Below are 21,189 nucleotides of genomic sequence, written 5' to 3'. Positions count from 1 at the left end.
TTGACTCAAACTCAACAACAAATTCCTCTCTCGCTTCCTCAACTCATCCGATTGCAATGTTTTTGCGGCGCATTTTCATTTGCTTCGGTCATTCGGGTTCATTCTAACGGAAATCCAAAGCTCCTTCCAAACTCGGCTAATGTCCCACGTATTGTTTGTTGCGCATTGTGCAGGTGTATGCGTCTTTGTCTGCGGGTGTACGTGTGTAATTGAATCATCTGAATCTGTGGCACGTACTGGATGGAGTAAAGAGCAGACAGCCAGGCAGAATGGAGAGAGCGAGCGAGCGAGCGAGCGAGAGAGGAGAGGTGCGTGAGAGAGGTGGGGGACGTTGTTGGAGAGCAGGCGGGGCGGAGGAGAGAACTCATGGCCAAAAAGAAAGAGTGCAGAGAGACAGCAAGGAGTGGAGGACAGGAAGGCAAGACAGAAAGAAGACAGACAGGAGTGACACGAGGGAGAGAAGAGAGACAGGAGGGTGAAATGCGGGAAGTTGAGAGACGGGAAGGAAAGGGACACAAAGCCAGCGAGACAGGCTCGGGACAGAGCTGCAGCGAGAAGGGAAGGAGATGGACAGAACGCAAAGAGAGGCATGGAGAGAGATGGGAGGGAGAGACAGGAAGTCGAAAGAGTGCAAGAAGAGAGGAAGGAGTCAAGAGAGACAGAAGCAGTGAGACAGGTTACCAAGGTTTGGTCTCTGATGTTAGAGAAGTCAAGTCAGTCAACATCTTAGCGAGACATTTTGCGTTAACCAAAGTCTATTCTTGGTGTGGTTTTGAATGGCTCAGGCAAAGCGCCCCCTGGTGGCCAAGGTGGCACAGCACAAGGAGCAGCACAATGCAGCATCAAATCAGGATGCAGAGCTGTTTTCTTTACATCCTCTTAGAGAGTTGTTTTTTTTTATGTAACTTTTTGACACATATATACCGTATTTTCCGGACTATAAGGCGCACCTAAAAACCTAATATTTTCTCAAAAGCCGACAGTGCGCCTTATAGTCCGGTGCGCCTTATATATGGACTAAATTCTTAAATCTAAACTGGCCCGAAGCATTGTGTCATGAAATCAATCATAAGTGGCCCGCTGAAGACTATGAATCATGAATCAAAAAGACTATGGATCATTATTTTGTGATTATAAATTAATTTGTTGCGTCTGAAGTTGAAATAAAAATGATAAAATGGAGAATGATTTGATTTGGATTAAAAATCTGACATGATGCATTAATGGTGCGCCTTATAGTCCGGTGCGCCTTATATAAGGACAAAGTTTTAAAATGGGCCATTCATTGAAGGTGCGCCTTATAGTCCGATGCGCCTTATAGTCCGGAAAATACGGTAATTGATTTTCTTTTTGCATAAAGACGATTCCTGAGAGCTCTTCTGAGAAGCCAACGAGCTCACTAATGGAGATATTCCAACAAGACGGCTGATTGGCAGGCAAAAGACGTTCAATTACATGTGAATGGATGGAAGCCTTACATGAGGCATCTGTGAGTGATGAAAAATACAGGTTTGGCGTGATTGCGCGCCAACACGCGCTCCCCTTTGCTTCGTTAGGGTAATTACAGCCTTGCCGTGTAAATAAGGCCGTCATAAAAAAAAGGGGTGACACGCCCACCCCTTAGGGCGCCCCGGTTAACCCAACCCTCTTTGGAATATAAGTGCTGAGAAAAAAAAAAAAGCTAAATTGAGCCAAGATTGACAGGATTTGCAGAGAATGATTTTGATGGAACAATTTTATTTCCAGGAAAATTTTGGTTGAGTTCCACATTTGGACTGTGTGTGTGCGCATGTTCTCCGACACACACCAGCGCACACCCAAGCCCTTGGTAGCCCGGTGATATCTGTATGCATGAGGCATCATCTGAGGCTTAACCGGCTGCCGGAGCGGCGGTGAGCAGCATCTATCATCTGGCGGCCCCGCCGATGAATGTCTGTCCTGAGTGGCTTTGTGGCTGAGGGGAGGAAGAGGGGGCAGGATGAAGATGGCAGAGGATGCAGGATGGCTTCCGTGGGGGGGGGGGGGGGGGAAGTTGAGTAAGACAAACTAAGAATAGTGCAAAAAGACAAGATGTGTGTGCATGGGGGTGAAATATCAGAGGAAGAAGAGCGGCAGATACAGTAGAAGGCGAGGGGGAAAGTGGGTCAGAGGAGGAAGATGATGTGGAAGAGAAGGAAGAAGATGGAGAGATGGTACCGGAGGGAGGAGGAGGAGGAAGAAATGGGGTGAGCGTCACTATGCTCGCTCACAGCCATTTTCTTCCAAATTAAGATCACTTATTGGAATAGTTTGCCTATATGCACACCAGAGTTAGTTTGCACAAAAAATGCAATTCGTGGATGAGATGCTAATTTTACTATTTTTATTTCTTAAATTTGCATTTTTATTCATAGCACTACAGTCCAATAATAATATATTATTATTATATTATTATTATATAATAATAATATATAATATGATAATAAAATAATTTTTGAAGAGAAATTGGTCTTTTCTTCCTGTATTATATTGTAGTTGAAATTATTAGGATGAAACATTTATCCTCACAACGGCGCAGACCGCCCTTTTTTTTTTAGATAAGCAGGCTTCGTGGTCACTAAGTAATAAAGGAAACTACGATTCTCGGACATACAGCACCACCTAAATAAATACAATATAATGAATGAAATACATTTAAATTGAACCCAGGAACTAATATTTATTGACAAAGACCATTTTTACTATAGTTTTACTGAGTTAAACGTTTTCTTTATTTATATTATTTAAAAAAAAGAAGAAATTCGAGTTTAGATTGTTATTTTTGTAACAATCTCTGTGCACAAGATAATCAACTCACCAGCATGGTCTCACAGCCGTGCTGCAAGTACACGTTTGCTTCATTTGAGTGCACGAACTCAACGCAATCTTATTTATGTGTACCTTTTAAGACTCATGAAATTGCGAATCGTGTCATTGTTTTTTTCCCTAACACATTTTTCATATCTGCTTTCATTGTCAGTCTTACTGCACCAACTTGTCAGAAGATGTTCGTCGTCACACACGAGCGAAAATAAAGCTCTACTGCACTCGCGCGCACGCGCGCACACGCACTTCCATCCATGCATGCGCGTGCACACAAACACACACGCAGTCAGCTGTGCCCTTCCCACAGCTCGTAGCATGAAAACAGAACACATTGCCCGCCCGCTCGCCCGTCCGTCCCTTGCCTTACACGCACGCACACACGAACCAAGCAGCTCAACCTCGGCACACTCTTAAAGAGACAGGACGCACGCGCAACTTTCCACATGTCACTAGCATTCCTCTACTAAACTTTCCCAAAAAAATCTGCATTATGCATCATTCTAGTCTATATGTATGAGATTAAAACAACATCAAATCAGGTGGATGTTCCATTGGATTGAAGGTGATGGGCACAAGGATGTAAAGAACCACAACATGGACTCACGACCTAGCGTAGCTAACTGCTTGGTCTCAGCCGTGCAGCAGGTGCTGTTACATTATAATATTAATAAACAATAATCAGAAGTTGATCGGTATAGTCTCACAGCCATGCAGCGCATGTTAAGGCTTAAACATGTTATGCAAGACTATAATCGGCATTGCATGGTTTCACAGCCATACAGCAAAACCGAGGCTAAGAGTACACCATACATAAACTCCACACAAGAAGACCTGAGGCAAGATTTGAACCCCTGTGAATCAAACTTGCCACTAGTCTAACACTTTAAGAAATCAATTTTGCATTCCAAGTTCTCTTTAAAAAGAGTAAAGACGACTTAATGAATTAGCATCGTGTTGTGTTATAAAAAGTACAACACACAATGTAAAGAAAAGCCAACTTGAACTTGAGCTAAGTGGGAGAAAATAAAATGGACGCTGCGCCTTTAAGAAGCCCCCACTTTCGCACAACAGGGGGGGCCTGAACAAAATCCTGGAACAGCGATTGAAAAAAAAAAAAAAGGAAAAAAAAAAGCAGCAAGCTCCACCACCGGTGGACGGTTTCAAGTCGCCCACCCTGCCTGGACTGAAACCCTGCCTGATTTGTGGGCAATGTTAGGGGTGGGGGGGTGTAGGAGAAGAGAGAGAGAGAGAGAGAGAGAGAGAGAAAAAAAAGGAAAGCCGGAGAGAGAGGCAAAGTAGAGAGAGAGGGGGAGAGACAACACTAACCGGGTAGCTATGGAGATAGTAGCTTTCCCTTCTCGCTTTCTTTGACAGGTGTCGAGGAGTGGGATCAAATAAAAAAAAGTGTTTGCCGAACAGCCTGCAAGATGTACGGCAAGGGCAAGGGAGCCGTGGTCCCCTCTGATAGCCAAGCGAGAGAAAAGTAAGTCAATTATTACTACATGTGTAGGGGGGGTAGCCTAGCCTTGGCTAAACTTGCTAACTACTGTCATTTACATTTTAAAGTGTGGCTACTTATTAGCCTTTTTAGCCCGGTTCGGCTAAACCGTAACAACCGCTTCCCCGCCTCTCTTAAGTTGTGCTTTAAAAGTGGAACCACGATTCGCATGTACACCCCTAGTTCGTGCTAACTAAGGCGGCGGTGAGGAGGGGGAACAATGCCTTGTAAGCACTTCAGGCTGAGAGGCTTTGTGTCCCCCCCCCCCCACCGGTAAAAATAGATAAACAGCTGTTTGCTGGCGTTTCTTTACCCCCGGACCCTCACCGGCTCGAAGGGCCACATCGTAGCCGCGCATGGTTCCCCGCTGGTCGGATGCCGTCCAGCCAGCCCCCCACTGAGTGCGCGCGGCGCTCTAAAAACTTCGTCTTTCCCCGGCAAAACTGCTTGAAAGTGTCGGTTTTAGTGCTGCCGAACGGAGCCGAAGCGTTTCAGCGAGGTATCGGCGCGGGGGCTGGTTCGCTAGCCTGGGTACGAGGGATCCGAGCTGCCGGTTTCTTTGTTTGGAACCGATTTCCGAAAGGGGTCTGGTTGTAGCGCGCACTTGTAACGTGTGCACTTAAATGCATTGCTTTTAAAAGTTGAACTATCACCGGCTCATGCACAAAGGCAGGCTTGCCTTGGGTGGACACAATCGGGACTTTCCTCGCGAAAAAGCATTTTGTATTTGGAAACATTCATTCGAGGTTAGCAACTGTAGTTATAAAGGCGTTCTTCACTGTGTAAACTGTGTAAGTCACAATATTAACTGTCTTACAAGTGCAAAAAAAAAAAGTTGTTAAAAAGCAATCAGTAATGTGAAGTAGTGCTGCAACTGCTAAAACTTCACCACACTTGAGTGATTTTTGTTCATGCAGAAATTCAAGGTGGTATGCCCTGTTTTAGACGTTTCCCTCTTCGATCATTTGATTCAAACAATCAACTCATCAACAAGCATCATGGAACAAGTGGGAAACTTTCAGGTGGCAGCAGCAAAACAGTCTCGATACCAGCATGGCCTCACAGCCATGCAGCAAGTGCTGAAACTTTGGCTCCATAATTACCTTAGCATGGTTGCACAGCCGTGCAGAAAATACCAACTCCAGAAGAAGAGTATAGAATAGCACACCTCAGTTCCACGTTTAAAATGTGTTCCCGTTTCACCGTCCCTCTTTGGACGTTCAAGCTTCTTCTACTCGCCTTGTTGAATTATTGACACGGACCCGAGCTGCTTCTCTAAGGCGAGTGGAGCAAAATACGGCGGGGTGGCCTCATCCATGTTTAAAGAAGGCACTTGCTATTGTCAAGACGCTTACTACTCGGCCACGCGCTAGCTGCGGCCGTCACGGGCCAAGGTGGGTGAAGATCCCGCGCTAATTCAAAGCTAATGTTAGCTTGGAATATTATGTCTCGAAATCACAAAAATAAGACGCTCACCCTCCATTTAAACATGAACAAAGGTCCCTTTTTAAAAAATTTTTTTTTTTTAGTATTGCCGTAGTTGAATTTTAAATGAGGGGAGGAGTGTGTGCACAGGTATGCACCTCTTGTTTGTGTGTGCGCATGTGTGTGTGTGTGTGGCCTGCAAGTGATAGTGTCTTACACTCTACACCAGCGGTCACTCGGAACTTTGTGACCTACAAATTGCGAGGAGCTCGAAGGAAAGTGGTCAAATTCCTGTGGGCCGTGTGGTCAAGTGTGTGTGTGAGGGACTTTGTGTGTGGGCGTGACGCTCTGATGCTGTACTTTATAAAACATACGGCCATGACATCAATAGAATTGAGGATAATCGGTTTAGATGTGCATTTGTGTTCGCATTAAAGTCAACTCTTGCACTTTTTTTGCAGCAAGCTTTTGAAACATCTCGGAGAACCTGTCTAACTTGGAGGCTTGCGTCACCATGGGGAAAAACATGTTTGGTCGCCTTTAACACGCACGAGGAGACGTTTTGCTGAGAAACAAACCTGCCAAAATAGAATCTCCACATAAATCATGAGCGACGCCGGAGGCCAGAACGGATGACTCATTGGCGCTGATTGTCATCAAAGTGCGGCTAGCTCAACCTTTGTGTTAATCATCGCTGCTCTCGAGTCGTGTGGCGTTTGTTGCGGTAAAATGAACACAAGACAATCTTTTTTTTTTTCTTTTGGCGTGTGCCGTTCATGTCGTCACCTCAGGCTGCTTGTTTGTAACTCGGTTTGAAATTGGCCTGATTAAGAAAGCTGGTTAATTGGTGTTTTCCGCTTTCTTTATAGTACCGGGAAAAATAACATTTATGGTATAGGACTACTTCTCTTTCTCTGTTGATTTTATGTATTCTCATATCAAGAAAACAAATCCTCCCGGCATTATGTTGCATCAAAATCCATCGAAATATTTGTTTTTTTTGGCCACAAAGTATCGGTACTCGGTATCGGGCGTATGGATTCTCTCTTCATCTACCGAGGGTGAGCGACTTCCCGTCCCTCTCATTAGGATGAGATTGTCCCGTCCGGAGGTCTTCCTAGCCAGAGCGCGTTGTCATATCCCCGCCGCCGCCGCTCGATTGATGCTCCATTAACGGCCTATTAAACCCGACTAAGCGAGGGAGTCCGGGAGCGCCACGTCGGGTCAACAAGGAGCTCGTCTCTCCTTCTCGCCGACCATCCCGCCGTCCGTTAATAAATGAGGTGCGTGTTGCAATCAAAGATAATAACTTCCTATTTGCGTTTCAGGTTGGCGTTATACGTGTACGAGTACCTACTACACGTGGGAGCACAGAAGTCAGCGCAGACCTTCCTGTCCGAGGTAAGCCGGATGCATTTTTTATGAGGACCGAGCCGATAAAGTTACGCGTGTGTGATCCTCGCGGGCCTCTCGATCGGTGTTAGCGATTTAGCTCGGGCAAAGAAAAGCCACTCTTGCTGGTGACTGAATCGTTCTTCTCGCTCTCCCAGATACGATGGGAGAAGAACATCACATTAGGGGAGCCTCCTGGATTTCTCCATTCATGGTGGTGGTGAGTAAAGATGACACTGTTGTTCAGCAAGGGTGTGCCAGAGTCTCGGTCTTGACCAGACTGACTGAGGGTCTGACCCCCCCCCTGCCCCAACCCTATCAAACCCCGCCCACCCACCTTCGCTCTCCGTCCTCTCCCCTCCTCCAGCGTTGCATCTTTCTTTCACCTCCCGGTTCCTGAAACAATGGATCCAGATGGTTGCTAAAATGGATGGCCTCCCCCTCTTCACCCTTTTTGTGCCCCCCACCCACCCCCAAACACACACACACACACACACACTTTTCTCCTTTTGTTCACGCAGCAGAAGGATTCTTAGCAGATTATCCCCGTCGCATTCCAGTCTCCTTTTGTAGCACCCGGTCGCTGTTTCTCCGCCCCCGCCCGGTCAAACCCGCGGGGGGTTCCGTAGCATCGCCACTTGAAAAGTGCCATTTTTGCTTGTTTTAATCATCATCAGATCCGCCGTGTTCTGAACGGCATCTGGGCCGCTTCCCAAGGGGATACAAAAAAGAGCGGCGGCCGCTTGCCTTCGCCACAGTAGACGACATTAAACTCTTCACCTTAAACAGATTGTTCCGAGCCGCGGATTTAAATCAAGCCTAATCCGAGCTCACCTATGACGGACTTGCGCGAGGATGCCGCCGAGACTCGGACGGACTAGCCCAGAGTCAGACAAAAGTCTGAACCGGACCCCGAGGGCCCGCAATAAATTAGCCCGCTCGATTAAAAGCGAAGCTGTTTTACACGCGCATATATTAGCTCGGACTGTTGAGTCAATGCGATTGGCAGTGAAGGTGAAAATTTCTTTTATTAACAGTTTAACGCGCATTTAGCTTTAATGGCCTTTTAGCCCGTGTGTTGTCTGAGGAATCACGAAAGGAACCATTATGTCCAGAAAAAATATTTGTTTGCATCAAAAAAAGTATCTAAAAAGTTGTCAATATTAGCAATAAACAAGAATTGTTTTTAGCTTTGCTTATCTTTTGGTCTTGCTACTTTCTGGTCGATTAGCATTCTTTAGAATTGCTATGCATGCCAGCAGTGCACCCTGACCTCGCAGTAGAAGGAGGCTAAGTCGGATAATTAGTTGACTTTTTTTTGGGATCAAAACATCCATAAGGTCATCCCGATTGGGCATCGCAACTCTTCACCGCGGACGATACAATCGACTTCCTCGCCGCAACCAAAAACTAGCGTGACCCTTTCTTGTGCTTTTCGACTCCACATATATATTTTTTTCAGTCATTTTTCACGCTGGCTTTGAATATTTCCCCTGTGCTCGCCTTTCAGCGTATTCTGGGACTTGTATTGTGCCGCTCCGGATCGACGGGAGACGTGCGAGCACTCCAGCGAGGCCAAGGCCTTCCATGACTACGTAAGTGATGTGACGTCTTTATTTTCACAATTTCAAACACTTCCCAAGTGCCTTAGTCACACGTCGGCAACATTGTCATGAAAATCCCCCAAGGATGAAAAACTACTGTTCCATCTTTTTGTTGATCTCCTAAAAGTACTCTGTCTTGTCATATGGAAGCTTGAAGAATCGCATCCGCTGCTGTGCAAACGTCATGCGTCATGATGGATATCCTCCGGTCAAGACTGTGTGTGTGTGTGTCTGTGTGTGCGAAGCAGTGTGGTCAGATAATGGAATAGAGTTCTAATCCCGTAATCCCGGCACAGGGTTGGCGCTAAACCGCGCTCTGTGTGTGTGTGTGTGAGATTGCATGTGTGAAGTTGTGTGATTTTCGCATGTGATTGTGTGTCCATGTCTGATATGGTGTGATTGTTGAAGCGTTATTGTGTGTTTGATGTATGTTTGTTTTGTGCGCGTGTGTAACTTAATGACTCGGGGCATCTCTGGCAAGCGGCCCGCACGAGGAGGAGGAGGTGGGGCGGAGGGCGCCTTCCGTGTGCGTGCCGTGCGTGACCGTCCGACATGGTTGCTCACTGTCTGTATCTAACACTGACGAAGCCAAGGAGACAGGGCTGGTTTAATTTTGGCTCCGGACCCCCTGAGGCCTCTCTTGCACCACCACCCCTCCCCTCCCTCCCTCCCTCCCTCCCCCACACCCCCCTAAAGCGCAGGTCGTCTCTGCTGGTGGACGGCCGGGCGAGAAAAGGAAAGACTTGTTTGTCGAGCTTATCTTTACAAGAGTTTAGGCCTGGTTTTAGGGGCTGCTTGGTTTTTATGAGGCGTTATCCAGCTGATGAGATGAAGGCCTCTCGGGCCTCTTTATCTCCGCTATCTTCAACAGTAGTTTATTGGTGCTTTTTTTTTTTTACCCTGTGCGTGGTAATTACACTTTGCATGGGAAAGGGGGTGGGGGTGGGGGTAAACAAAAGATGCCTTGGTCCTTCTGGAGGTCTGCTCTATACAATGCATCTAATCCTTTGGATTCCACATGACTTCTCGCGGGTCCTTGAGTCTTTTTTTTTTTCTTTTGGAAAGATCTTAAAGGCGGCATTCACACCCGCAATAGGCTGTTGACTTGATTGGGTGCTTCTGTTTTGGTTAGCAACGGTGTGGGCTTAGCAGCGACGACGCTGTGCTCCCCGAGTTGTGCGACGAACTCTCAAAAGATGGCAAGTGCTGCTGTTTTGGTTAGCGACAGACATCTTCTTTGCACAGTGGCAGATGTATATTCTTTTTTCAGCCTCCCATTTTTTTAATCCCCATCTTTTCCTCAGCCTCTGTGGAGTGCGAGCTGAGTGGATGTTGTGTCTGCGGCGTCATCCGTTTTGCGCATGTGTCTGTGTGTGTGTGTGTGTGTGTGTGTGTGTTCACCCGTGCCAGTTTTGAGAAGCAGCTGGGCTTTCTGTCTGTCCAACGTAGCGTCCCGTCCCCCCTGCATCCTGTTGAGCGCAATGGCCGTGTTTTGACTGGGCTGATGAATTAGCTGGATCGCCGCAGTCAGCGCTTTTGCCTTCTTCTCCGTACCACCGTCCTCTCTTTCTCACTTGCTCGCCCTCTCTCTCTCTCTGTCTCTATGTGCAATAAGGACATGGGGTCAAGGAGACGGTGATGAGGTACATATCGGTGTGAAGCAGAATGTAGATTAGTAGCCTCTCCAGGCGCGGACTCACATTTATACCTCCTCCTCCTCCTCCTCCCATCTCATGTTTGTGTCCCTGTTTTATCCCCGCCAAAGGTATCAGGCACAGGTCAATAATGTGTTGAGCACTATTGATCCGTCCAGTCTTTTGGCCCTGCGTGTGAGACGGGAAATGCTTTTTGGCTCCATACTGTGCTAGCACTAGCACGGTTAGCTTCTGGCGGCTGGATTGACACCTAGTCTCAGCGTGTTTGTTTTCTATCCTCATTTGGAATACGCTTGATTTTTTTTTTTTTTGTCATTCTGCTGCCATGACACAGATCTTAAATGTGCCACTTAAGAGCAGAGAGTGAGAATGCAGATCAAGCCAGCGTGGCATTTTTGCAGAGGCGCGCAAAACCATTTGAAGGAAATACTTGGGGGTCGCCCAGCCGCAGCCGCTTGGAGGCCTACTCGCAACGTTTACGGTCGACATCAAAGGTTGGGGCGTTTTATGTCACGCGTCTGCCGTTGTTGGCCCACGGCCTGATGATCAAAACCCACACGGCCCCAAAAAACGGATCACCTCCAAGTTAAAAAACTGTTGACTGGCTCAATATATTAATTTTCACGAAGCTGACAGAAATCGTGACACGCTTTGGATTAGCCAATCCAGTCGGCGAACGCCTTTCCAGATATGAAATACACCGAAGATCAGCTTTTTATACTCGGCCGGCGTAGCGATAGCGGCCCGAAGAATAAATTTAAGTAGCGGATCAATAAGCAATATCGTTAAGGGGAGTCGTATCGTTGAAATCAGTGGCTTTTTAGTAACGACTCTTGCTAAATCCACCTCGGAACAAGAACTAATAGATGTTGTTAATAGTCTGGATCAGCAACGTGCAACAATGATTGATGGTGGGCTAACGCAGCCCTCCTCTTCCTCCGCCTCTTTGCGTGTTTATCTTAACTCTCTCTCTCTTTCTTCTGCATCTTCTTGTTCTTTCTTCTTCTTCCTGGAGCGGGGGATGCCAGGGGGACAGAGTGCAGATAGGACCTGTCTCCATGGCAACAGCTTCTGCAAGCTTCTGACGCCCCTTTACTCGGAAGGGAGAGAGGGGGGGGGGGTGTTATGCGATAGGGACGGAATGGTAGCTTTTTAGGGGCAAGTCTTGGACTGGGTGGGGAGGGTAGAAGAATGGAGGGATGAGGATGGAGGGAGAGAGAGAGAGAGAGAGGCAGTCGACCCTGCCGCCTCCCCGGGGACTCTGCGACCTGCTCGCCGAATTAGCATAAAGCTGGGGGGGAGGTGTGTTTTGCTGCGTGCATGATTTTCTTGTGCGCTTTTCTCCTTTACGGATGTTTAGCGGGGTGCGGGAAAAGATTTGGAATTGCATCCATAGGAGTGAATGTGAACACACACACACACACACACACATATACACACACCCAAGCTCCTTCCGTCTGCCTCCCGACTGAAAGGCAGCACTTTATAAGCTTGTGATGCAACTCTTTGTGTGCACCGTGTGTGTGTGTTTGTGCGTGTTTGTTCCGGCATGCTTATGTAAGCGTACGTGTGTGCGGACGAGAATACGGTTATATCATATTTAACTCCCGGGCTGAATCATTTGGCTCCTAGCCTAGCCCTCCGCCCCACTCTGAGATTTCCACTTTGGTTTTTTTTTTTTCGGCGTTGTTCCCCCTTGACAAAAGAAAACATTTGTGCTATTATGCAAAGCAAAAAGTGGCAGCTATGAGACTTTTTGTGCTTTTAAAATGTGTGTTTGTCAAATATCAACTGTCAGGCACATCCTGCAAATCAGCCAGATTGCAGTTGTTACTTTGTAACTTTTTTCTTTTTTCCTTACACACACGCATCCTGCAAATCAGCCAGATCGCAGTGATAACTTTTTTATCTTTTCACTTGACAGTGTACGAGTTGCCGGCTTCAAAAGGCTTTTACACTTAACAGTGAACCCCCGTTCACACATTCCACACCCACTCGATAGTGGAGGAAATCCACAATGTGAAGAGACTGTACGAAAAAGAATTAATCAACCCATCCTGTACGCTCACATATTTGAACACACAAATAATAATCATGCAATCATAAAATATTACATGATTAAATCGTCATCAATGCTGTCGCGGTCTCTGTGCCCTGTGATTGGCTCTCGAGTCGACCAGGATGGAGTCACCTGGGATGGGCTTAAGCTCCCCGCGACCCTGAACAGGAAAAGAATATCTCTTTTAAACACGGCTTATTGCACGCGTGTCCTCGATGTTTGCATTGGACGTTGCCAGCTGCTGCCCAGATCATATTACTGTGTAACTCATGTAATGTGTGTAATTGTTTGATTTGTTTCAATCCCAGTTGGCACATTCGCTGAGCCCGCCGGGTGCAACTGTCCAAAGTAAACCAACGCATAATGAATAGTCTCCAATTGAATTAGTTTGGACTCGGAAGGTAGAAATGTGCGCTATTCTCTCAGTTGAGGGATCGCGTCGAGACAAAAATGGCAAAAATTCAATTCAGCGTTGTGTAGCTAAAGACATAGCCTCCGCTAGCTTGATGCTAATTTACATAACAGTGACGGTGTAGCAATACTCACTGGCATATATTCTTTATCCTCTGCAAAGAACATACTACTGCAGAAAATCAAAGGAGCTGAGCCTCCAATATGGTAACAGCTGTCTTATACTGCCTCCTGGTGGTCATGGCGCACGCAACAGAATGAGCAGCACAATGTACATTGATTGAAGCAGAACTGTATGACTGTAGGTTTTTGCAAATTATATTGTGCCACGCGAGGGGTCAGAAAACGGCAACACAGAAGCCACCACAAAAAATACCCCCCCCCCCCCCACACACACACAAATCGCAATAAAGTTCAACTCAGCCATAATTATAAGAAACTGTAAACACTGGAAAAGTGCAGCGACGTGATGCTTGCCAGCTAGAGATTTTCTTTATTTTTATTAATGGGGAAATTCCTCCTGGAAGACTTTGTCCTAATTTGTCAGCATAAAAAAAAGATGAGGCCTGCCCTCACATTTTGCTCTTCAGGTAATACTTTAAAGGCACTAATAAATGGTTGAAGGCTAAATTCTTGTTTGCTTTTCAGAGCGCGGCTGCAGCGCCCAGCCCAGTGATGGGCAACATGCCCCCCAACGACACCATGCCAGGCGGTCCCATGCCCCCGGGATTTTTCCAGGTAATGGCCGACCACAGCCGACATTGCAATCCAACCCGCCAATCACTCACTTCAACATCTTTGTCGAGTCACGCCTCTTTTTAGCCGCACTCATTTGTCTTTCTTGAACTAAAACGAGTTTTATGGAGAAGAGCGGAATAGTTTACGAGACTTTCCATTCCTGCATTCACGTCCTCTGCCACTCCTCCATCCTCCATCTCTGCTTGCATGATGCCGAGAAGGTCTCGCATCTCAGCTACATTGGCTATAACACCGTGTGTGTGTGTGTGTGTGTGCGACAGCGGCGGCGTGATGGACAGCTTTGGCATTTGGCCCAAGCGCGATAAGGTAGCGGGCAGCGACAGAGAAATGAGAAATGTGAAAGATCACCTCCACCTGGACCCGCGGTCACTCACCCGCCACCGTTGTTTTGGCGCCGTAAGCAAGGCGGGGAGGCTAATGAGTGCATAAGTAAAGGGGATGGAGTGAGTGAGCGAGTGAGGCACGGGAGCGCTATTTATAACATCGGTGGGGGTGGACTGAGGGTCTGCGTGTGTGTGTGCGTGTGCACACGCGTGTGTGCCTTGCGAGGGGACTTATTATGACAGCGAGCGTCGCTTGTTTTCCACAAACGTGTTTCCCGGTCACAGTCGGGAAGCGATGTAGTCCCGATGTCGCCACCATTTCCCCATGTGATGATGCAACACATCGTTGGCATGTCTCACATGATGCCAAGAATTCAGCAGATGTTTTGGGTTTATCCTACAGCGCCCCCTGCTGTCGAGCGAAATTGACATCCAAGTGCCTTCGGGCTCGCATCGCTAACGTCGGCGATGCGAGGGCAGTAGAATGTCAAAAAGGCAAATGGGTCAGGATGGTTGGCCTTTTTTTTGGGGGGCTGGGAATTGATTTTTAGAAAGAACCACAATATCGTCCAATGAGATTGAAGGGGCGCTTGCTCCAGGTGTAACCCCCCCACCCCACCCCCACCTTTCTTCTTTCTTCAAGGGACCGCCCGGCTCTCAGCAGTCCCCCCACGCACAGCCCCCCACACACAACCCAAGCAACCCCATGATGGGACCCCACGGCCAGGTAAGAGGCAAACACTCACAACCCTTCCTTCCTTCCTTCCATTACTTCAAAAAAAAAAAAAAGCCCACCCAAAAATAGCCCCCTCCCCCTCCCCATCAGTCTTCCTCGCACTTTCTTCCTCATTGACCCTCCAGGCCTATTAATCTGGTTCTGGTACTAGAACCATAATCCCGACACCTGTGATCACCGTTAAGAGAACATCCAGGAGTCGGCAGGCCGTGGCCCTCGTCATCGCCCAGCATCGGGTGTCCCTGTGTGGGATAAATTATTCGCTCCTCGCCCTTCCCCCGGAGCTGCTCGTGGGGGGTTGTGCACTTATCTCCCCCTGCTGCTCTTAGCACGCACACACACACACATGGACACACGCACACACCACTCCTCTGCTTGCTTTTTCTCGCAGCTTATGAATAAACCAAGGCACCAAGCATGCACTCACATCCTGACTTCAACCCTGCTCCTAAATAGAAAAATCCGAATTGGGGTTAGCCAGCTTTGTAAACTTCCAGCCCGAACCCGGATCGTCGTCCTCGCGGTGTCTGGTTTCCTGAGTCGTTGCACGCTAAAGGCCGACATCGTCCTTGGCCCCGACGCGTTTGCGTGTAACCAGCGTGACCGCAGGCCGAGTCGGGGTTTCCCCACCGTGGCGAGAGCAGGGAGATGTGTGGCTTTACACGTCATCCGCCTCATCTGTGTGTCCTCGGTGCGAATGTTTAGCCCACAATCTCACAATTTGGGTCTTTTTGCAGCCTTTCATGTCCCCGCGGTACCCAGGCGGACCTCGCCCCACTCTCCGAATGCCAAATCAGGTACAAAGCCCGCCCCGCTTCCTAATCACTGTTTAGCTGATCATACCTGTCAGTCATGCTTTTTTTCCACGTGTTCAGCCTCCAGGTGGAATCCCAGGATCGCAGCCTCTACTGCCAAACAGTTTGGACCCGACACGACCGCAAGGTTTGGCGATTCTTGTTGAAAAGAAATATTTATACACTATATTAGAAATACAGTCCGTTTAAAAGACTGGATTTAGTTTTGGGATACAGACCGGGATGTAAATCCCATTTTCTAAATAATGTTTGGATTTCTACATTTCTGTTTGTGTTCTTATAAAAGAAAAGAAAATCACTCCCAGCATCCATTTGTTTCCATATTGTAGTCATTTTAGGCCCATGTGGTCTTAATGTGAGTCGGTGAGTCGATGGGCCGGGATAACAGAGGTCTGTGGAGATTCTGTCTGGAGATTACGGCCACAGGGTTCCAACTAATGGGATTAGGACGCAGCCGAGTCTGTCGTGTGTCTCAATTAGACTTTAGGAGACCAGCCATTAATGCGAGCTGTTTGGGTTCTCGTTTCAGGGCATCCCAACATGGGCGGTCCCATGCGGATGAACCCTCCTCGAGGAATGGCCATGGGCCCACAGGTACCGCTAACACGTCCGCGCCGTGCCTTGAGATACAAGTGACCCAATCCTCAATTTGACTTTTTGCGTCTCGCAGAATTACGGGGGCATGAGACCCCCGCCCAACTCCTTGGGCGGCCCCATGCCGGGAATGAACATGTACGCTCATCGTCCTTCCTGTACCGGTTTGGATTGTTGTGATCATGTTGTTGACGTTCCACTATGTCACCGCAGGGGTCCGGGAGGACGAGGGCCATGGCCGGGTCCTAACGCCAACTCGGTGAGTCGCCGCCGCACGACCAATATTAGCTTTGCCGGATAGCAACTGTTAGCGACACGAGATGTGATGGTCTGGTTTCCCTCCGCAGATAGCCTACTCCTCCTCATCTCCAGGGAACTATGTGGTGAGTTGACAGGTCACGCCAACATGGAAGCGCCACGCATAAAATAATCCATTTAAATATGTGAAAAGAGTTGGATTGATTTCATTTTGTGAATTTTCAACTGATCGCTCGTTTTGGCTCTTCACAGGGCCCCCCCGGTGGAGGTGGTCCACCCGGAACGCCCATCATGCCCAGCCCAGGTGGTGCGTCACGTACCTAAGACCCCCCCCCCCCCAAATTCATCTCGCCCCCCTCACCGCGCATGTCTCCTCACACGTCACGCTTGCTGTCGGTCATGTTTTGTTCAAAGCGGACCTCAATGCGATCGGTCAACTGAGCTTTTTTTGTTTGCTTTGCTCAGATTCGACCAACTCTAGTGAAAACATCTACACCATGATGAATCCCATCGGACCGGGAGGCAACAGACCCAACGTAAGTGCCCATTTGACACCCGTCCGATTGGCCGCCTGTGTTCATGTTCTGCTGTCGGCCATTTTGGTTTGAATATGCTGTTTTCTGGGATTCTGGCAGTATCGACGTCAAATTTCTGTTTATCTGCCATTTGCGCCAGTTCCCAATGGGACCAGGGCCGGACGGGCCGATGGGCGCGATGGGAGCCATGGAGCCGCACCACATGAACGGATCACTAGGTGCGTTTTCTCTCCTCCTTCTTGTCGTGCGCTAGTCAAGTGTGCTTTATCACTCAAGTGCACCGTTCCCCCGCAGGGTCTGGAGATATGGACGGCTTGCCAAAGGTGAAGCACCTCCACTTGAAATCTTAGCCTTGTTTTAACGACCTGACCTAACCAACTTGACTTAACGCCTCCATCATCACGTCAACTTTCTAACTGTTTCCTACCCTTTTCTCTTTCTCCAGAGTTCTCCTAACAACATGGGTGGCATGAACAACCCTCCCGGAACGCCGAGAGACGACGGCGAAATGGGCGGCAACTTTTTGAACCCATTCCAAAGTGAAAGTGTAAGTGGCAGCCTCACCACAGACCCCTAAACGCCTCACCTTGACGCTGCCCCGACTACCATTTCGCAAATCTCAGTGCTGGGTGTGAGCGCCCCCTAGTGTTTAAATGTTGCATATCCACTCATTTTTGCCCTCCTTCCTCCCTTTCCCCTCCCTCTCTCTCTTTTCAGTATTCTCCCAACATGACGATGAGTGTGTGATTTTATTTTTCCTTTTTTTTTTATTATTTTGGTTATTTTTTTTCTCCCTTCCTATTTTGGACCCCTACACTTGTTTTTCTTTTTTTTTCTCGCCCGCCTGCAATTCTTACCTCACTCTCGGGTCGGGCCTCCCCCTCCTCTTCCTCCTGCACTGCAACCTTCCTCTCGGGTGAACCGCAGCTGGCATCCACGTCCTCCTCCGGAGCGACCCTGGAGCCCACCAGGACTCTGGTGAAAAAAGCGGGCCCTCTGAGAGCGTGCAAAATGGCCGCCGGCCCGGGCAGGAAGCCACAGCAGGTCAACAGGAAGAGCCTCTTCTCGGACTTGAGACAATGAGAACGGGGGAACGAGGACAAACAGAGAAAAAGGAGAGTGACATGCTCGAGGACACTTTGGAATCTTCACCCAAAATCGGACTTACTATTATTATTATTATTGTTATTATAATTTTACAATGTGTTGTTCCCAACCTCTGTTTGTACATTTTTAACAGAGGTGTTGTGATGATCTGTTTTTTTTTTTCCTTTTGTGTGTATGTATTGTATCATGCTGTATCATTTTTATTATTGTATTATTGTTAATTATATTGCTATGCTATTTTTTTGATTCACTTTGGGAGAGAAGGCCTAATCATGTGCATACATATGATGTCATCTTGCTGCTCCCTGCGGGTAAAAATGTATCCCTGCATTACTGGCCTTTTTAAAATATATATTTATTTTACACAACTTTTTTTTCTAGCCAATTAATTTGTTTTTCTTAGCCCCAATTTTTTCCATCCTTTTTATCTCGAAATTACTGTTTTTCAGCGTACCTTTTATTTTGAAGCTTTTTTTTTTACCAGAATTTTTTGTTTACACAGCCTTTTTTCCCCCTAATCTTTATACCCTAAATAGTTTTGTTAATACACCACTTTTTTACTTAAATTTCTTTCATTTTACCAAACTTTTGTCAGCCTCATGCATAGTAATGCACAGCTCTATTTATATACTGTGGACTATTTTTTTTTCTTATTCTTTAACGTATGAGCCTGTAAAAGCCTCTTTCACGCAGAGGTTCCCGCAAAATGATCGTATCAAAACTGTAAATGAAAAACTGGCAATTATTAGCCTTTGCCTTTCATTTCATACAAAACCCCGGAAAGTGGTACAAGTGTAACGCTTTTTGTGGCATAACCAATTGTCATTTTCCAAAAGTAGTTTATTGCATTCTCTATATTCTATCCTGTAAATATCCTGCATTCTCTGGGTTCTGTGTGAAATATATGACCGGAAAAATGTCAGGTTGTGTTATGCTCTGATGTGAGTGTTTTGCAGGGTTTGACTTTTTTCATAGGTTAGGTCTTTTCTCCATCATTTTTCTAAAAAGGACAAGAAGGATGCCGTGTAGATTTTACGTGAACTCTTCCACACACAGTTCCGGTAAATTCCTGCCTGCACTTAACTGGGTTCTGTGTTAAAAGGCAAGGGCCGTTGAGTCCCAGATTTTTGATGCTGTGATTAAGCGGGATTTTTGTGTGAAAGGTGGCATCGTTTTTTTAACAAGTGTCATTCTCTTCTAGCTGCACCACTCGTAGCAACGGTGTAAATATGCAGATCTAGGCAGCACTGTGTCCTCGACTCCTCATCTGTGTGATGTCATCAGACCGTCACCCAGACCCGTCCGCCAAGGTACTGAAGCTTTTTTTTTTTTGTTGGGACGGGGCGGTCCCCACCAATGTGGCTGTGTTGGGGTTCTTTTTATTTTTGTCAGTTTGCTGATGGTTTGGTTTACTGCTGCGTCTTCTGTCCATTTTTTTTTTTTTTTTTTTTTTTTTTTTTTTAACCCCCCTGAGGACAAACTAGTTTTGATGCCCCCCCCCCCCACTTTGCACTGGATGCGGCCCAAATAGGAGTGGCATCCACACAAAATTATTTTGCCGATAGCTAATCGGCTACAGATGAATTTTGATGTCAGCTGTCACTTTGCCCCAGATGGGGTCCAGATTCGGGCGGTTTTATTTTTATTCCTCATAATTGGGCAACAAAAAGTACAATAGAATTTGAACAACCCTCCCCTCCAGCTTTGCAGGCCTGCCACCCGCTGTCGGATTTTTATTAATGTTGAACTCTCCCATCTTTCTTTTTTTTTATTTCTTTTTCTTTGTAAATACTGTACAATGCTTTTTTGATATCATTGACATGTTTTGATATTTCAAATCACAGAAACATACTGTGTGTGTGCGTGAATGTGTGTGGGCAAACTCGGCAAATGTTTATTTAAAAAAAAAAAAAAAAAAGTGCAGAACGGAGGTCCGGAAATTGAAACGTCACGCACAATTGCAACTGTGAATCGGACAGGAGAAGGCCATTTTTCTTGATACATATCCCTTCTTCTGAACTATGAAGAATTTTTTTAAATGAGGAATTTTCCAAATACGCTTGTCCAAAAGTGCAGCCTTGCTCTTTTTATTGTTTCTGTCCACAGCAATGAACATTTCTGTATTTTTATTGTGCCGTTGTAAAATACTGTATCATTTGAAAAGGAACAGGGGCGCGAGGGATGAAATTGAGGACTGTTTATGTTCAGTTCCTCATTTTATTTTATTATTTTAGCAGTATTGAATATGATGAGGCATTGTGTTCACAGGAGAGCGGGGGGCTTTGCTTTGTTTCATGTTGGGGTAGTTTTCTCATCCTAAGTGTCTCGTGTAGTTAAAGAGAAAGAAGAAAACAAAAAATAAAGCTGTTCCGTCTTATTTGTATGTTTCTTTATATTGTAAATTTTCTTTAGATGGACACAAAAAAATTATCAAAGGTGGACAGGCTACTTTGATAAGTGTATTTTGGTTTGTTTTTATTTTCAGTTGTCAGTCATTTTTGCGTGTGTCCCCCCCCCCCCCCCCCTTGTTGTAGATACATATTAAAAATAAATAAAACGACTTCACTCCTTTTGCCATGAACACCGGCTGCTTACTATCAATGGCGTTTATATTATATTAGTCCTCCTATATATCCACTTTGAGATCAGCTGTAAATTTGGTCTCTCACAAAAGCAATATGTTTTTCTTCGTTTGTTTTTAATGATAAAATCTTATGTATCAGTGGTTTAGTGTAGTCAGAGTACCACTTGTGGAACGCTGGCTCCCTCTAGTGGTTTATAAAGGATACTGTTTGCAGTGGTTTGTTTTAATGAAATCCATTGGAGTGTGGGGAGAGCAGAGTAAGATCTTTGAAAATCTTAATTGTCTGTAACTATTCGCTTTGTGTGAATGAAGCTATTTGCCTCAACATACTTGAAAACATCAAGTCTGTGGGTGAGAAATGACTGCAAGTTATGACTCCAAGCAGCCGGTTTCTGCTAGTATGTGTTTGAACTTGTCTTTGTTTCACAGCCCAGAGGCTTCAATATCCAATGCTGCTCTGGTTTAGACTTGTCCAGAGTAGTTGGGCTTCATTTACTAGATAATGCCATTTTATTTGCCTTTGATTTGATTCAGTCTTTATTGTAAATTGATTAATGGGTTGCTCTCTGAATTGTCAGCCTCTGACCAC

The 21,189-nt window shown here is 46.5% G+C and overlaps 1 protein-coding gene and 2 long non-coding RNA genes across 5 annotated transcripts; 1 reads left to right on the top strand and 2 right to left on the bottom strand.

The window, feature by feature from the left end:
- Positions 1-1,717: 1,717 nt before the first annotated feature.
- Positions 1,718-6,039, bottom strand: LOC119116218. Its single transcript, XR_005096241.1, has 2 exons — positions 5,446-6,039; positions 1,718-1,954 (listed from the first exon to the last, which is right to left on the bottom strand). It is a non-coding gene; the product is annotated as an uncharacterized LOC119116218 (long non-coding RNA).
- On the top strand, positions 3,981-20,597 carry LOC119116138 (single-stranded DNA-binding protein 3-like). 3 transcript variants are annotated; one of them, XM_037241335.1, is made up of 18 exons: positions 3,981-4,327; positions 7,096-7,168; positions 7,318-7,379; positions 8,670-8,754; positions 13,537-13,626; positions 14,614-14,697; positions 15,444-15,503; positions 15,582-15,648; positions 16,051-16,115; positions 16,192-16,253; positions 16,329-16,374; positions 16,463-16,498; positions 16,626-16,677; positions 16,839-16,909; positions 17,049-17,127; positions 17,204-17,232; positions 17,355-17,456; positions 17,627-20,597. In XM_037241335.1, the coding sequence occupies exons 1-18, from the start codon at positions 4,272-4,274 to the stop codon at positions 17,654-17,656; spliced, it is 1,149 nt and encodes a 382-aa protein (XP_037097230.1). In that variant the 5' UTR covers positions 3,981-4,271; the 3' UTR covers positions 17,657-20,597. The 3 variants fall into 3 exon arrangements, with proteins under 3 accessions (XP_037097230.1, XP_037097231.1, XP_037097229.1); XM_037241334.1 differs by having other exon boundaries at positions 3,982-4,327; positions 16,626-16,680; XM_037241336.1 differs by lacking the exon at positions 14,614-14,697 and having other exon boundaries at positions 16,626-16,680.
- Positions 12,172-15,655, bottom strand: LOC119116227. Its single transcript, XR_005096249.1, has 2 exons — positions 15,550-15,655; positions 12,172-12,637 (listed from the first exon to the last, which is right to left on the bottom strand). It is a non-coding gene; the product is annotated as an uncharacterized LOC119116227 (long non-coding RNA).
- Positions 20,598-21,189: the final 592 nt, after the last annotated feature.

This window comes from Syngnathus acus, chromosome 22 (assembly GCF_901709675.1).
Source record: "Syngnathus acus chromosome 22, fSynAcu1.2, whole genome shotgun sequence".
NCBI classification, from domain to species: domain Eukaryota; kingdom Metazoa; phylum Chordata; class Actinopteri; order Syngnathiformes; family Syngnathidae; genus Syngnathus; species Syngnathus acus.
Note: the sequence above shows the minus strand (reverse complement) of the source record. Positions and strands in the feature narration are given on the sequence as shown.